Source organism: Acinonyx jubatus, chromosome E1 (assembly GCF_027475565.1).
Source record: "Acinonyx jubatus isolate Ajub_Pintada_27869175 chromosome E1, VMU_Ajub_asm_v1.0, whole genome shotgun sequence".
Lineage (NCBI taxonomy): Eukaryota > Metazoa > Chordata > Mammalia > Carnivora > Felidae > Acinonyx > Acinonyx jubatus.
The window spans coordinates 23,345,471-23,362,452 of NC_069397.1; the positions used below are offsets into that span (position 1 = coordinate 23,345,471).

A 16,982-nucleotide genomic window follows, 5' to 3' on the forward strand; every position below is an offset into this window, starting at 1 on the left:
GTTACTGGCTTTGGTTGTGTGGTTTCTTTTCCTCAGGGAGAAGGAGTTCTTTGATTTGTCTATTACTTCTTGGTGGGGATGCCTTGGCTGTCTGATGAGAAAGAGTTATGCGCTGACAGGCATTTTTAAGGAAAGGGTTGTAGTCCAATAGAGTAGGACAGCAGCTGCAGTGTCCAGGTGGGTACCTGCTTGCTACAAAGTAGCAAGTTTCATTTCACTTCCTTCTCTTGCCTCAGTTTCCTCACTTCTAATAACAGGAGGACTGTTGTGAATCCAAGAATAATTAACAAACATTGTAAAGTGGGCATATGAAAGTTGTTATAGTCTTTATTTACAAATCTGCCTGTGTTTACTTCTGTTGCAGAACTTTTGTTTTGAATTACCAGTGCAGAATAGAAATACATCAAGCATAAGATTCAATTACTTTAAAATGGAAGGAAAGGTGGAGAAATGGTGGCATTTGGTTTAATGAACTTAGAGTTCAGATGATGACTGGTTTATGTCAAAGAACTGGCATTGTGAAAGGTGGCCTCAGAACTCTCTCATCTGATACTCACCTCTCTAAATTTTGTGAACAGGTTCAGGTGTAGATCACCATGTAACGTTCTATTTTCTTTTCAGTGAATGACTAGGAGAATTTTTTTACCTGTCACACAGACTGGCTTAACAGGTTAGGGCTAGTGTTTTTCTTTCTTTAAAAACATTTTTTGGTAGCTAATATTCTAATAGTACTGGTTGAAGAAAGAAGTAAAATAAAAATTGTTGGAATTAGACATTGGAATTTAGTATTTCTTTAAAAAATTTTTTTTTTTTTTTTTTTTTTTTTAATGCTACAGAGAGAAACAGAGCATGAGCATGGGAGGGGCAGAGAGAGGGGGAGACACAGAATCTGAAGCAGGCTCCAGGCTCTGAGCTGTCAGCACAGAGCCCAAAGCAGGGCCAAACCGCTCGCAAGATCATGACCTGAGCCAAAGTCGGGCACAACCTACGGAGCCACCCAGGCACCCCTGGGATTTAGTATTTCTAATTGGAGGAGTATTGTTACAATTCAGAAAAAAAAAGGAGGTTATATTATTATCTAACATGTTTTTAAAGGTTAATAAAGATAAAAGCTATGCATCGAGTATCTTCCCAAACCCTTGATAAAAAAATTTCCATACCTGTGGAGGTGACTAACAATTTTAAAGGAAGTCTTCATTGATCTTCCACTTCAACAGATTTTTGCCTAACTAGTTATTTGTTTGTTTCATTAATTTTGTAACTTAGTATTCACCATTTGAATGTAATAGACTATGCGGAGGTGATGTTAAATAGATGGGAAACTATGACAAATAGTTATGTAAAGACATTGCATGAACACAAAGAACATGGATCTGATTGATAGGGCACAAGTTCTTACGAGTTCGACCAACCAATCTTAGTATGTATGCTCTAAGGGTACAGTTTTCTTGTCAATTTGTCATTTTTTAAAGCTACCATAAGCCATCTAGTCTCAGGATGTTTTAAGAAGGAAGTGAAAAGTGGCTTCAGCAAGGTGTTAAGTGCCTCACCCAAAGGTTAGTGGCCCCAGTTTGTTTTGTCTTCCAAAGATGTTATTTGGGACTTAGGCTCATTCTATCCTTTTGGCATGCCAAGCTCACTGTAGTAGTAGTACTAGTGTTTACCATCACATGACATCAGGAATTAAAATTGCCTGGCAGTACTGGTTATGAAGTGGTCATCCCAGACAGAATAATCTTGTATAAATGGTTTTTCTCTTTGAAATGATGACACAAAAGTTTGAAAAGTCTGAATGAATCCATGGAGTTAAATTTGAAAAGCAGACTTAGTTTTGGAGAATCTTCTTCCAAGAAGTATAAGGTTTCATTTATGAATAATTGACTATCTCCTCTTACAGAAATAGAGTGTACATTCACTAATGAAGTTCCTAAAAATTACTCTCTGTTTTTGTAGACAGCTTTCAAATCTGTCCTTAGTCATGTAAATTGACACACATGTCCATGTGTGTATTTACACACTTGCCAAATTGGGATGGTAGGTTGAGTTCAGTAGGGATAATATCAGTAGATTAGCACCAGAAGGATAGATAGCTGGGTTATTTGTGTTTTGTGCTTTAGCATTTAGTGGTATTCCTGGCCCTGACAAAGCGAGCCACATAATTTCCCTTTGATTCCATCTCATAAAATCTAAGAACTTAATAGAGCATTTAAGTATTGGAGTATACTTTAGGAATTTTCTAGTCCAGTTTTCCAGTCAATATGAGAATATTTTATTTGATACTCTTGTTGAAAACTTCCAACTAGAGGCAGTTCATCTGACCTAATGCATCACAAGGCAACTAATTTTTGAGAGTTCTTCATTATTTTCAGTTTAAAACTATCTCCCTAAAACCACATAAGATGCTGTAACTCCAAGAGGATTAGAAATTTCTGTTTTAACCTGTAAATTTCTCCAGTTCCACATATATAAAGTACAGTGCCTTAATATATCCAGGGGACTTGGGGCACAAAAAAAGAGCAATATTTCTTCAAGAAAGAAATTGTTCTTATCTTTGAGACTCAAGGAGGTAGTTGACACACCTCAATTATGGCTCCATTTTTTTCTGAATGCTGTTCTATAAAATAAGATTATGAGCATGAATTGATACATAATTCCAGAGCTTTTAAAAACTTATTATATTTATTCATTTTTATTTTTAAGTAGGCTCCACACCCAACATGGGGCTCAAACTTATGACCCCAAGACCGAGTTGCACACACCACATAGGGGCACCTGGGGCACCTGGGTGGCTCAATCGGTTAAGCTTCCGACTTCAGCTCAGGTCATGATCTCGCAGTCCATGGGTTTGAGCCCCGCATCGGGTTCTGTGCTGACAGCTCAGAGCCTGGAGCCTGCTTCAGATTCTGTGTCTCCCTCTCTCTCTCTGCCCCTCCCCTGCTCATGCTCTGTCTCTCTCTGTCTCAAAAATAAATAAAAACATTAAAACAAACAAACAAAAAAAAAAGAGTTGCACACACCACCAACTGAGCCAGCCAGCTGCCCCCATAATCCCAGAGCCTTTTGAATTCACAAAATGGCTTTTTAGTTGGAGGCTTCTAAATGTTCTTAGGGAATATTTAAAATAAACATGTGGCTCGTGTCTCCCAGTTTTGTAACTCCAGTGTTCATTTAAATTCCTAGGGAACACTGATTCTGCAAAAGCTTAGTGTTTACACAGCGTTGTGTGGTATTGGGGGTGATAGATCTAGAACCATCAGAAGAGATAACTTCTCCCAGCTTCTTTGAGGAGGTAACTCATAGTCAACTATACAGTAATATATATTAATAAGTAAGCGAATGACATGCCTGTTGTCTAATTAAATGTTTAGGAAGATAAGAGATAAGGTATCAGTGGCATGGAATTAATTTGGTAAACCTTTTTATAAATTTATGTAAAATCCTTTCTTTTGCTAATACATGACTAATACATTAGTTCACGTAGTTCAAAATTTTAAACATACAAAAGGACATTTTCCCCCAACCTTGTTTTGCAGCCACCCAGTTCTTCCCACCAGAGGCAAGCAGTGTTATTAATTTCTTCTTTAGTTTTTTTTAATGTATATTTATTTTTGAGAGAGAGAGAGAGAGCGACAGTGGGGGAGAGACAGGGAGAGGGAGACACAGAATCCAAAGCAGTCTCCAGGCTCTGAGCTGTCTGGGGCTCGAACTCATGAACCGTGAGATCATGACGTGAGCTGCAGTCGGACACTTAACCAACTGAGCCACCCAAGCTCCCTGAGGTGTTTCTTTCTTTAATTTTACTTACTGTGGTAAAATATATATAACATGAAATTTACCATGTTAACCATTTAAAGACCTACAGTTCAGTATTAAATACATTTATAACCTTGTGCATCACTTCTATATCTTCTTTGGAGAAATGTCATTTTAAGTCCTTTGCCCACTACCATCCATCTCTAGAACTGTTTTCATCTTATAAAACTGAACCTCTATACCCATTAAATAAGAGTTCCTCATTCTCCTCTCCCCCCAACCTCTGGCAACTATCATTCTCCTTTCTTGTCTCCATGATTTTGACATCATGTAAGAATCACACAACATTCTTTTTGTGACTGACTTATTTCACTTAGCATAGTGTCTTCAGGGTTCATCCACGGTGTAGCATATTGCAGAATGTCCTTCCTTTTTCAGGCTGAATAATACTTCATTGTATGTGTATGTCACATTTTGCTTATCCATTCATCCACCAGTGCACTCCCTTTTTCCATGTTTAAGCTATTGTGAATAATGCTGCTGTGAACATGGGTGTACAGACTCTTTGAGAGCCTGTATTCAATTCTTTTGGGTATGTATCCAAAAGTGGAATTGCTGGATCATATGGTAATTCTATTTTTAATTTTTTGAGGAGCCACCATACTGTTTTCCACAGTGGCGGTACAGTTTACGTTCCCACCAGTGGTGCCCAAGGGTTCCAATTTCTCCACGTTCATGCCAACACTTGTTTTCTGTTTTTTTTGATGGTGGCTATCCTAATGGGTATGGGTTGGTATCTTATTGTAGTTTTAATTTGTATCTCCCTAATAATTAGTGTGTTGCGCATATTGATGTGCTTATTGGCCACTTGTCTATCTTCTTTAGAGAAATGTCATTTTAAGTCCTTTGCCTGTTTTTTTTTTTTTAATTTTTTTTCAACGTTTATTTATTTTTGAGACAGAGAGAGACAGAGCATGAACAGGGGAGGGGCAGAGACAGAGGGACACACAGAATCTGAAACAGGCTGCAGGCTCTGAGCGGTCAGCACAGAGCCCGATGCGGGGCTCGAACTCACGGGCCGTGAGATCATGACCTGAGCTGAAGTCGGACGCTTAACCGACCAAGCCACCCAGGCGCCCCCTTTGCCTGGTTTTAAATTGGGTTTGTTGATGGTTGACTTTCAGGAGTTCTTTATATATTCTGGATATTAATCTCTTATCAGATACGTGATTTGCAAATATTTTCTCCTATTCTTTGGGTTGCCTTTTTCCTCTGTTGATAGTGTCTTTTGATGTACAAAATTTTTTAATTTTCAAGAAGTCCAGTCTGTTTTTTCTTTTGTTCCCTGTGCTTTTGGTGTCATATCCAAGAAATCTTTTCCAAATTCAATGTTATGAAGCTTTTGTCTTATGTTTCTTGTAAGAGTTTTCTTGGTTCATGTTTTAAATTTTAGAGCCTTGATGCATTCTGAGTTAAATTCTGAGGGGAATGTTCAGCTTATTTGTTTATATGTAGAGATCCAGTTTTCCTAGCACCATTTGTTGAAAAGGCTGTCCTTTCTTTATTGAATGTCTTATTAGCACCATGTCAAATATCATTTGACCATATATGGGAGGGTTTATTTCTGGGCTCTCTTTTTTTTTTTTTAATTGATGTGTAATTAACATACAGTGTTATTAATTTAAGGTGTACAGTATAATTCAATAATTCTAAGCATTATTCAGTGCTCATCATGGTAAAGTGTATTCTTAAGGCTCTTTATTTCACCCATCCTCCTCCTCCCCCTACCTTCCCTCTGGCAACCACCAGCTTGTTCTCTGTTTTTAAGAGTCTGGTTTTTTGGGGCACCTGTGTGTCCCAGTCAGTTGAGCATCTGACTCTTGATTTCAGCTCAGGTCACGATCTCATGGTTTGTAGGATCTGGTCCCATGTCAGGCTCTGCTGGAGGCGCGGAGCCCACTTGGGATTCTCTTTCTCCCTCACTCTGACCCTCCTCCACTTGTGTTCTTTCTCTCTCTCTCTCTTGAAATAAATTAATGGGGCACCTGGGTGGCTCAGTTGGTTAAGTGCGGACTTTGGCTCAGGTCATGATCTCACAGTCTGTGAGTTCGAGCCCCACGACAGGCTCTGTGCTGACAGCTCAGAGCCTGGAGCCTGCTTTGGATTCTGTGTCTCCCTCTCTCTCTGCTCCTCCCCCACTCACACTCTGTCTCTGTCTCTCAAAAATAAATAAACATTAAAAAATAAATTAAAAAAATAAATTAATTGAAAAAAATTTTTTAAAAATCTTTTAAAAAAGAGTGTTTTTTCCTCTTTTTTTCTTTATTCATTTGTTTTGTTTCTTAAATTCCACATTTGAGTGGAATTATGGTATTTATCTTTCTCTGACTTATTTCACTTAGCATTATACCCTCTAAGTCCATCCATGTTATCGCAAATAGCAAGATCTCATTCTTTTGGAGCTCTCTGTTCTGTTTCACAGGTCTATATATCTGTCTTTATGTTAATACTGCAGCTTTGTAGTAAGTTTTAAAGTCAGGAAGCATGGGTCTTCCAGTTTTGTTCTTTTTCAAGATTGTTTTGGCTATTTGGGGGTCCCTTGGGAATTCCACATGAATTTAGGACAGGCTTTTCTGTTTCCTCAAAAAACATTTCCACATATAAAATCATGTCTTTTTAATATTTTCTTGTTCTACATAATCCCTTTCTTCTAAATGCACTTTTTTTTTTCTACAGGTAGTTATTTGGTTTTGATTCCTTCACATTGGAGGTTTCTCTAAGACATCTAGTAATCCTTAATTGCTTAATTTTAAGAGGGGGGAATTGATTAACTTTGTTGTAGGTTGACCTGGTGTGACAATTAGTGAACCCCAATATTACTAATTGAGGTTTTTTCCCCCTGGTCCAGTTAGAATCTTCAAAGCAGGATCCTTTCTGTATTTCCCTCCTGATTGGTGAAAATTGGGGCAAGAAGGCTGGGAGCTCTTATTCAATATGCTTGCTTAATTTCTCCATTTTCAACATGATGCTCTCCCCTTTACTGTTTCTGGTATGTCCCTGTCTAGAAATGTCTTGTTTAACCCTCTCCAGAGAATAAGTCTTCAGGCTTTTATCAGGATGATAGAGCAGTAGGCACTGGGCTTTACTAATTGGAAAAAAAAAAAAAATCTAAAGATCTGAAGCTTCTGAAACAGAATTTCGATCAGATATTTTATTTTATTTCATTTGTTTAAAATTTTTTTTAATGTTTATATTAGAGAGAGACAGAGGGCAAGGGAGGGGAGGGACAGAGAGAGAGGGAAACAGAATCTGAAGCAGGTCCCAGGCTCTGAGCTGTCAGCACACAGCACAGAGCCTGACATGGGGCTCAAACTCACTGCGAGCTCATGACCTGAGCTGAAGTCGGATGCTTAACTGACTGAGCCACCCAGGTGCCTCTGCTCTGTTTCATTTTTTAAGTTTATCAATTTTGAGAGAGAGAGAGCACACACAAGCAGGGGAGGGGCAGAGAGCGAGGGAGGGAGAGAGAATCCCAAGCTAGCATCGTGCTGCAAGTGTGGAGCCCGACACAGGGCTTGAACTAAAGAACTGTGAGATCATGACCCAAGCCGAAAACAAGAGCTGGATGCTTAACCCACTGGGCCACCCAGGCATCCCTGTTCTATTTCATTTTTGATGACTGTGCCCAACTTGGGGTTCAAACTCATGACCCTGAGATCAAGAGTCACATGTTCTGCTGACTCAGCCAGCCAGGTGCCTGTCCCTTTGTTTTTAAAATGTTGATTGTAACCCAGTAAATTTATTTCTTAGTATTTTGCTTGGTGGTTGCCCATAGTTTGAAAAACACTAGTCTAGTACATAATAATTTACAGAGTCATTTCATATACTTTTAGTCTTCACGGCAATCCCATGACCTTTTTATTTTTCCAGATGAGGAGGCTCAGAGACATTAAGTGACTTGTTCAAGTTTGCACTGCGAGCATTTGGCAGAGTCAGAATTTGATCTTGAGTCCTAGATTTTGACTCTAGTTCCACCTCTGCACCTCTGGTTACATCTGACCCAAACTACTTTCGTTTTCCTTTCTTTTCGCACTCCCCTTACCTACACCCAATTGTAGGGAATAATGCTAGTTTAGACTACATAATTGGGCAAATCCAGCTTTCCCAGTTAACATATTTGCACAGTCCCCAATCCTGTCACTTGTCATTCAAGGTCATCCCTTAGAAGTTCTGGATTTCTTCTCCACCATAGACCAGTGGTTCTCAAGCCTGGATATATATCAGTGTCAATCAACTGTGGAACTCTATTCTGATGTCTGGGCCTCCAGCAGTGATTCTGATTCTGTCAATCTGGGGTGGAGTTTAAACATCCATGTTTTTAAAAAGCTTCACAGGCCTGAAACTAATGTAACATTGTGTGTCAATCATATCCAAATAAAAAACAACTTTTTAATTTAAATAAATAAGTAGCTCCACAGATGATTGTTATAATGAAAGTTGAGAGTTTTTACCCTGGATACATTTAAGTCTGTGGCATAGAAGGAAAACCCAGGATTTGGGAAGTAAGTAGAGACTCCTTGGTCCCTTAGAGGTTTCGGAACTTAATTTAATGAGAGATCCGTCCTCTTCCTGGCTTCCAACTTTGTGCATGGGTATAAACCATTTGTAAACATAATCAGAGCCTAACTGAGTTGTAGGGAGTCTAGTGGTTCTCTTCTTCCCAACTGCCTCTTTTTTGATGAAATCTTAGAAATCATAAGGTTGGAATGTGCTCATCGAAGTATGCAATTGGAAAAGGCCACTTGTGAAATGGTAAGCTTGGATTATTGTTCATTATTCTCATGAAAAATAAAGTCTTTGAATGTAATGTTTTTTATTTATAGATTTGAACAAATAATAAACAACTGAACTGTATGTTTTAAGTTAAATAATAGATTTGACTAGAAAAATGATACTTTATCAGTTTTGTATTATGCTGAGCAAAACAGGAATTGCTAAAATTTGGGTTACTTAAAAAAAACACTTCAAATCTCTCTTTGTCTTTCTCTCTTTAGTTCTTTTTGGAGGTGGATATCTGCTCAGACAGTAAGAATTATAAGAGGTCAGTTACAAATAATGCTCTTTCATGTTTACAGTGTCATAAACATTTTATGTTCATGTGCTAAAATATTAAACTGTAAGCTTTTATGTTAAAAGTTGCCTTCTGTGAAAGGACATAGGTAGATTTGGGGGTATAACCTGAAGTGAATGGTCTGACCATGGTAGTATTCCATCCCCTTTTCTCTTTAATTCAGGACTAGAATCAGCGGAAATGGGACGGACTGTAGAGTAGCTTCTAGAGTGGCTGGGTAGCTACTCAGTGATTTTCCATACATGACCTCTCTTTTCTGATGGTTTGCAGGCTTGTGGCTGGGAATACCACTCAGTAGAATTGCTGGTTAGTGGATGGGCTCTTTAGCGCTGACAGCTGAGCTGCTTCCAATCCTCAAGAAGGCTGCCTTACTGTTCTTCTTGGCTAGGAAGGAAAAGTTTGAAGTTGACCTTACGGAGCCTCTCATTTATTAGTTAATCATGTCTTCTTCTTCTCCCATGAAATCAGAGAATTGCTTCTTTATCCTGAATTTTATTTTTTTTGTGTAGTCATCTAATTTTGGTCACACTAAACTAGAAAAGTGCCTTACTTATTTATTTCTCTTGTGAAGAAGGCAGCCATTATTTTCTGTGTTAGTTGAGATGGAGTTTGGAATTTTGTGGGGGTGGGGGAGGGAGGTCTCCTGTTTTTGTTTTTGTTTTTTTTAAACTTGATTGTTTACGGCTCTAAAATGTGAAAGAAGTAGCCTTTTTTGTTACTGTACCTTTTAGTGTTCTTCAGACTGGTCAGTCTGTTAGAACTTTCTCTCCTTCCTTCCCTCACTTTCTCCTTCTCTCCCTTTTTCCTCTTTTTGAATGATTTGAGTTTTTTTAGAGTTCTGGAAGTGAATGTCTATATAAAATTTGGAGACATTTAAAAACAGTTATTTTAATGAAACCTAATATTCCAAGGGAGAAATGTATAGTAAATTTAGATGTCAAGTTTTTCCTGTTCCATAATATTTTTATATTTGATTCTAGTTTTTAAAATAAAAGTTAGCTTACGTAATCTCTAACTCACTTTTAAGAAATATCTAGCAGTAATATTTTTAGCATTTCTGGCAATTTGTTATTACTGTTTCATTCTTCCAGCAGAGTGGTTCTCAAATTTTAGGACTTGTTAAAGTATAGATTACTGGGCCCCAACCTGTAGATTGTGATACAGTTAGTGGCTCTATGGTAGGCCCAAGAATCTGTACTTTTAACACCTTCTGAGGTGATGCTGCTGCTTCTGGTCTGGAAATTACACTTTTTGAGAACCACTGCTTTATCATTTACGAATACTGTTTTGTCTTTGTAAATGAATAAGCTCTGATTCACAAATTACATAAGAATAATGGTGCACGTGTAATTTTAACAGGTTTAATGGTGATTCCCAAAGATTAAAATCTTGATATTTTGTTACCTAATGTCAAAGAACACTGCTTGACACCTACTCTTACACTTCAAAGTAGTCTACAACATAAACAATTTATTAATAATAAATTTGTTATTTATTGATATACCATCTCTTAGAGCACCTCGAAATCAGGATTGGGAATATTGTTTTCTGAATTGTTAGGATATAAGCAGTTCAATGCTAAGTTGATGTATAGTTCTGAAGGTTTTTTTTAATGGGATCTTTTGAATGACAGAATAAATATTGTTTAGTTTTAGTTTTATTGTTCTTGTGGACTTTCAGCCATGTTTTGGTCTTTTAATTAGTGTGCTAGTTGTTGGAAATATCCAGTTATGACTACTAAGGCCCTATATCTAGAAAACTTATGCTTGAGATGACACCTCCCTTATTTTAAATTTTTTTAATTTTTTAATTTTTTTACTATTTATTTTTAAGAGAGAGAGCAGGAGCAGGAGAGGGGCAGAGAAGAGAGGGAGACACAGAATCTGAAGCAGCCTCCAGGCTCTGAGCTGTCAGCACAGAGCCCACTGCGAGACTTGAACTCACAAACTCAGAGACCATGACCTGAGCTGAAGTCGGACGCTTAACCAACTGAGCCACGCAGGCGCCCCAATACCTCCCTTATTTTAATTAGAGATTTTGAATTTGATAGTAGATTCACTTTCTTCCTATCAATGCCAGCACATTAGAGCCAAAACCAGACATGCTTGGGTGAATCTTTAACAGATGTAATTTAAGAAAAAACTCATGAGGGGAAGTAAAGATTTCTTTTTTTCAGTTAAAAAATACCCATCTGGAGTTTGCTTTAAAGCAAACTATATATATTTATCTGTGTGGATATATATCAATACGAATATATTTTATGTGAATATATTTAACAAAAATACGCTTAGGTAAAATTCATAGCCTCTCAAAGTGTAGTGTTTGGAATGAGGTGATAGTTATGTAGTTTAGTGTAAACACCTAGTTTGAAATGACAGCCACTCTCCCCAAATCCTTATACCACATTTCTCCCCGGTACTGACAACCGAAATCACAGTATTACAAGCAGCTTTCATCTACTGCAGAGGTTTCTCCACTGTTCATAATTATCTCTTGGGCATTACCAAATTGATAAAGAGATTGGGAATGGCTTATAGTTTTAAAAGAGATTTCTTTAAGGAAAAGGGAGCTAATTTTAGTTTTTTAGGCATAGTTACATCTGGATTTTCCTCCCTTGTAGAAAACCAAGGCCCTGAAATAGAAGAGCCAAAGAAACTAGTGCTCAGACGCTACCCTGCTTTCAAGTGCCAGCCATAGTATATTAGGAATAACCTGTGGCTGTCCTCAGATATAGGTTATTCTCCATAACCTGCTTTTCTCACTCATTTTCTTCATAGCTCTGAGAGCTCATTTTGAAGGAATAATGGATGAACCATCCCCCTTGGCCAAACCTCTGGAGCTGAACCAGCACTCTCGGTTCATAATTGGTTCTGTATCTGAAGATAACTCAGAGGATGAAATCAGCAACCTGGTGAAGCTGGACCTACTGGAGGAGAAGGAAGGCTCTCTGTCACCAGCTTCTGTTGGCTCAGATACGCTCTCTGATTTGGGGATTTCCAGCCTACAGGATGGCTTGGCCTTGCACATGAGGTAAGACCGAAATTTTACTTGACCTTATTGACCTGTTGGTTTCACTGATTTTGTTCTGGAAAGGGCAAGAATAATTTTAGCCAAGATTGCTCCACCTTTTCCTGTATCACTGGACTTAAAGCTTTGATGAAGAAATGGAAACAATGCATTTTGCCTGAAGTGGAGGCTTTCAAAGTGTCTTTTCCTAAATGTTCCTCTCAACTGTTTCCTGTTCTGTCTATATACCGGGTCTTTTAGTGACATCTAGTAAGTGAGAGTTAGGTTGAGAAATTTTGGCTTCTGTACTACTTTGACTAACATTGTAGTTGTAACTATTTTAATGGCTGATAAGACTTTTGCAGGGTTGGGCAAGTTTGTAGTGATTTTTCTTTGAACTGCTTTCATGTCAGAAAGGTATATTCCATTTCTGGCAGGGCCAGTCCTCAGTAACAATACAAAGGGTTGTTATAGACTTCTCCTTTTTCAATAGAAATGGAATTCTCTATATGTGATTGAGAATGTCAGTAAGTAGTAACATAGGATTATTCTTATTTATTGATGTTTGATTATACAACCACTATGTGATATACTACCCTTGGGTCATTTGCTTTGCATTTCTTAGATTAAAGGGCCTGGATTAGTGGTTCTTGGTTTTCACTGTACATCAGAGTCACTTTGTGGAGCCTTAAGAAAGGAGCCCCATCTCCAGAGCTCCAGAGATTCTGATTCATTTGATATTGGCTTGGTTTGGAGCTGGGGCATTTTTTTTTAAAGCTATCCAGGTGATTCTAATGTACAGCTAGGGTTGAGATTATAGGTCTAGCCCAGATAAACATTAGGGTGACTATTGCTGTTAGTAAATCTTGGTGCTTATATTAATGGATCTTAAAATAATTAAGCCCCTTTTTATATACTAGAGATATAGGCTGTGTAGTAAAATCCCATACTGGGTCTGGCTGAATATGACTGTCCTGTCCTGCCTTAGTTTCCTGGGACTTTAGGGTCCTTGCTTCTGAAAGATGATGAGGTACTAAGTGTCAGTGGTCACCCCCATTTACCTATGTGGAGGTCAAAAGAAAAGAGTTAAGTAAGTTAATTGTGTTTTATGTCCTGGATTCCTAGAATTGCAAATGAACCAGAGACATAATGTAGCCTAATGCCTTTTTTTTTTTTAATTTTTTTAACGTTTATTTATTTTTGAGACAGAGAGAGACAGAGCATGAACGGGGGAGGGTCAGAGAGAGGGAGACACAGAATCTGAAACAGGCTCCAGGCTCTGAGCTGTCAGCACAGAGCCTGGTGCGGGGCTCGAACTCACGGACCGTGAGATCATGACCTGAGCCGAGGTCGGCCACTTAACCGACTGAGCCACCCAGGCGCCCCCCTTTTATTTAAATAGATGAGAGAGCTGAGGCCTAAAGAGGGGAAATAACTTGCCTAAGCGTGAATAGCCAGAAAACTGGAATTCAGTGTCGGGTGTTCTGATTGCATTTCAGTAACTTTTCTACTCTACTTCCCTGACAATAAAAGTGTCTTAATTATATAGCTAGTTCAGACAAAGTTGGTTTTGAAGGAATTGATGAACAATGGATTTTATCTAATCTCTGGGCTAAAAAGAGGAATAGAGTGCTGTATTTAGTGGCAGATAAGAGAGGTTGAGGTTTTTTTTGGGGGGGGTGGAGGTCAAGTCTTTATGTAAACATTTTTTATTACTTTATAGTTCAATTAATGGTTGATCTAAAGGCTAACACTGGTGGTGGTATCTTACCCTTCAAGGTCATTTGTAAATGTGTGGGGGTTGTAACTGGTGGGTCTACAGTAGTTCTCCTCATCTACAGGAGATACCTTCCAAGACCCCTAGTGGATGCCTGAAACCACAGATAGTACTGAACCCTACACATACTGTGTTTTTTCATACATACATACTTATGATAAAATCTAATTTATAAATTAGCCACAGTAAAAGATGAACAGTAATAACTAAGAATAGTTATAACAGTATTCTGTAATAAAAGTTATGTGAATGTGGTTTCTTTCTCTCAAAATATATTGTACTGTACTCACACTTCTTTTGATGGTGTGAGATGATAAAATCTCTACATGATGAGCTAAAGTGAGGTGAATGATGTAGGCATTGTGACATAACTTTAGGCTACTGTTTACCTTCTCACAATATTGTCAGAAGAAGGATCATCTGCTTCCGGTTGGTGGTTGACTGTGGATAACTGAAACCTTGGAACATGAAACCACAGATAAGGGGGAGGACTACTACTGTACCCTTGCATTTAAAGGTCAGAGGACCAATGATTCTAAGCCTTCTTTAATGTACTGGATAATCTCACATAGCCAAGAATTGTCCTCAAAATGTCATAATGCTCCTGTTGAGAAAGACTGGGTTAAATCTAAATCCTTAAAGCCACATAGCACCTTGAGAAATTTGTCCAGTTTGAGACCATGTGAAACAGAATATCCATTCGTTGGATTAGGAAATTGTGAATTTGGCAATGGTAAGATAAATACCATTATAGGAAACTCAGCCAGTGATTTGCAACGCAGCTTGCAGTTGCCAAGTCATTCCCAAAGTTGATGGCTCTTATCACAAAGACTGTGTGGTCAGTGGTATGAGTGCCTGGAAATTTTTTTGCATGCCCTACTGTTGCAAAACTCATGCCCATAGCTCGTGGAGGAGCTGTGGATTGAAGTGTGATCAGCAGCCTGGGAAGGAGACAGTGCCAGTTCCCATTTGCTTCTCAGCTAGCTAATGTTCCAAAATAGAACACAGCTTTTCCATTGATACATTTTGTAAGTCATTTGAAGATATGGTGTCCTTGGGGTTAATTTAAATTGAGTCAAATTCACTTGATTTTAGAGAGAACTTTGTTCTTGCATCTGCCACCAATTAGGTATGTGACCACAGAGAATACATGTTACCTCTTTGGTAACCTCATTTTCCTCATCCATGAACATGAAGGTATTGGTTCAAAAACTCTTTTTCACTCTTTGAACCCAGAGTTAGAGACTGGTTGAGTTTAGGATTAGCTTCTTGCATGAATAATCTAATCCTTTCCAGGCCATGTAGATTAAAGGGGCAGGTACATTCCTAAGAGGTGTTTACTAGAGGTCATCTAAAACCAAGTAATATGACTGTCATAGTATAGGATGAGAGAGGGCCTCTCAAGTTTAGGGCTTGGTTTTTTTGATGCTAACTGAGAAGTCTAATGGGTGTAGTGGATAGGTATTAATACAGAATAGACTTTTCCAGAGATGGAGATGACTTGCATCACATATTTTCTAGAGCAGCACTGAAAGAGTAGATGGATCACTTTCTAAGCTTTATGACCCAAACATTTGAAAATAATACCCTAAGAAAGTTACAGCCTGATGGGAATATATGTTTTATTGTAAACAACTGTTGTTTGGCTTTATTAATTAATTAATTTAGAGCCAGTGTGGGCGGGGGAGGGACACAGAGAAGGGGGAGAGAGAATCTCAAGCAGGCTCCACGCAACAGCACAGAACCCAACACAGGGCTCAATCTCACCACCATGTGATCATGACCTGAGCTAAAATCAAGAGTTGGATGCTTAACCGACTAAGCCACCCAGGTGCCCTGGCTTTTTATTTTTAAAGAAGATCAGTTAGGGATTGAAGTATCAGCTAGGTGGATTTATTTCTGAACCTTATTATTAATATTTAATTGACTATTTGAGAAGAAAGACCATTGAAGACTGAATGTGGGTGTCTTAATTTTGATAACTTATGTATGATTTAGTGGCATATAATAGAATTATCTAGTTGCATGGATATTGATGTCTGTTCCTCATGGGATGCCACTTGAGTTCAGATTGTTCTGAATATTTGCATTGCAGTGTAAATAAATCCAGATCACCCCACAGTCATGCTATCAACCAAAGATTGTAATCAATTTTGTCAACTAGTATACTGAATTCCTGGTTGAAGTCCAGTTGGAAACAGGTGAGCTCCCCAACTGGATCGCTCTTAGGGTAGTGTGATTTCTTTAAACCTTTTTTATCCTGTAATTCATGTTACAGTGTTTGAAACTCCATCTCAGTTTTCCCTTAAACTTTTTAAATGCCCAAAGAATCAAACATCCAACATTTTGTGCTTGGCAAGCATGTTGTTGGTGACTCCATTTGAGAACAGTCTGTAATTGCTGTTATTTGTGTGTATATAAATCCATCATATGATGTTCTATTGCTGGGTTTAAGACAGTGGTTGCTGCTTTGGTAGGCGAGAGAGATTAAGTTCACTCAGAAAAGGCTCCTTGAAGGTAAGTTGCATTACTGTCTCCTTTCTGGTCTAGAAAGTACTTTGTCAATATCTTAGAAAATTTAGAATTCAGTTATGTGATTGACGATGAGGTGTTTTCGATTATTCAGAAGAATCTCTGTGGAGAGTTTTGAAGCTGTTTTGTAATTAGAAATAATCTGTAAAGTTTGTCCAATGATACTAGAATGCAAACGGATAAAATACTGTGTTGGGGATTAAGACTTAAAAAAAATTTTTTTTTAATGTTTATTTATTTTTGAGAGAGAGAGAGACAGAGCACAAGTAGGGGAGAGGCAGAGAGAGAGGGAGACACAGAATCCGAAGCAAGCTCCAGGCTCTGAGCTGTCAGCACAGAGCCCGATGCGAGACTTGAACTCACAGACTGAGAGACCGTGACCTGAGCCGAAGTCAGACACTCGATCGACTGAGCCACTCAGGTGCCCCTCCTGGTGATAGACTTTTAAAAAAACACCAAAGAGGGAGGTGGGTGGAGGGTTGGATGAAATAGGTGAAGGGGATTAAGAGCACACTTACTGTGATGAGCACTGAGTAATGTATAAAATTGTTGAGTTTTATACATGTATAGAATATATAGAATTGTTGAGAATTATACACCTGAAACTAATATAATACTATACATTAGTTATACTGGAATTTAAAAAAATTATCCTAGAGCTGTATGGGATGTATGTATTCCCACTTTTCTTCTTTTTTTTTTTTTTTAATTTTTTTAAATTTAAAATTTTTATTTTTGAGAGACAGAGTGTGAGCGGGGGAGGGGCAGAAGAGAGAAGGGGAC

At 38.2% G+C, this 16,982-nt stretch overlaps 1 protein-coding gene across 16 annotated transcripts in view; it reads left to right on the forward strand.

The window, feature by feature from the left end:
• ACACA (acetyl-CoA carboxylase alpha) overlaps positions 1-16,982 on the forward strand; it is a 279,058-nt gene that overhangs the window by 43,403 nt on the left and 218,673 nt on the right. For 10 of the 16 annotated variants that reach the window (XM_053212303.1, XM_027034321.2, XM_015078421.3 and 7 more), the window contains 2 exons: positions 8,808-8,854; positions 11,662-11,914. In XM_053212303.1, the coding sequence (XP_053068278.1) occupies positions 8,808-8,854; positions 11,662-11,914 (300 nt within the window). Of the gene's footprint in view, positions 1-7,129; positions 8,566-8,807; positions 8,855-11,661; positions 11,915-16,982 lie in introns of those variants that run through there. The other 6 variants (XM_015078426.3, XM_053212304.1, XM_053212306.1 and 3 more) reach the window with 2 other exon arrangements.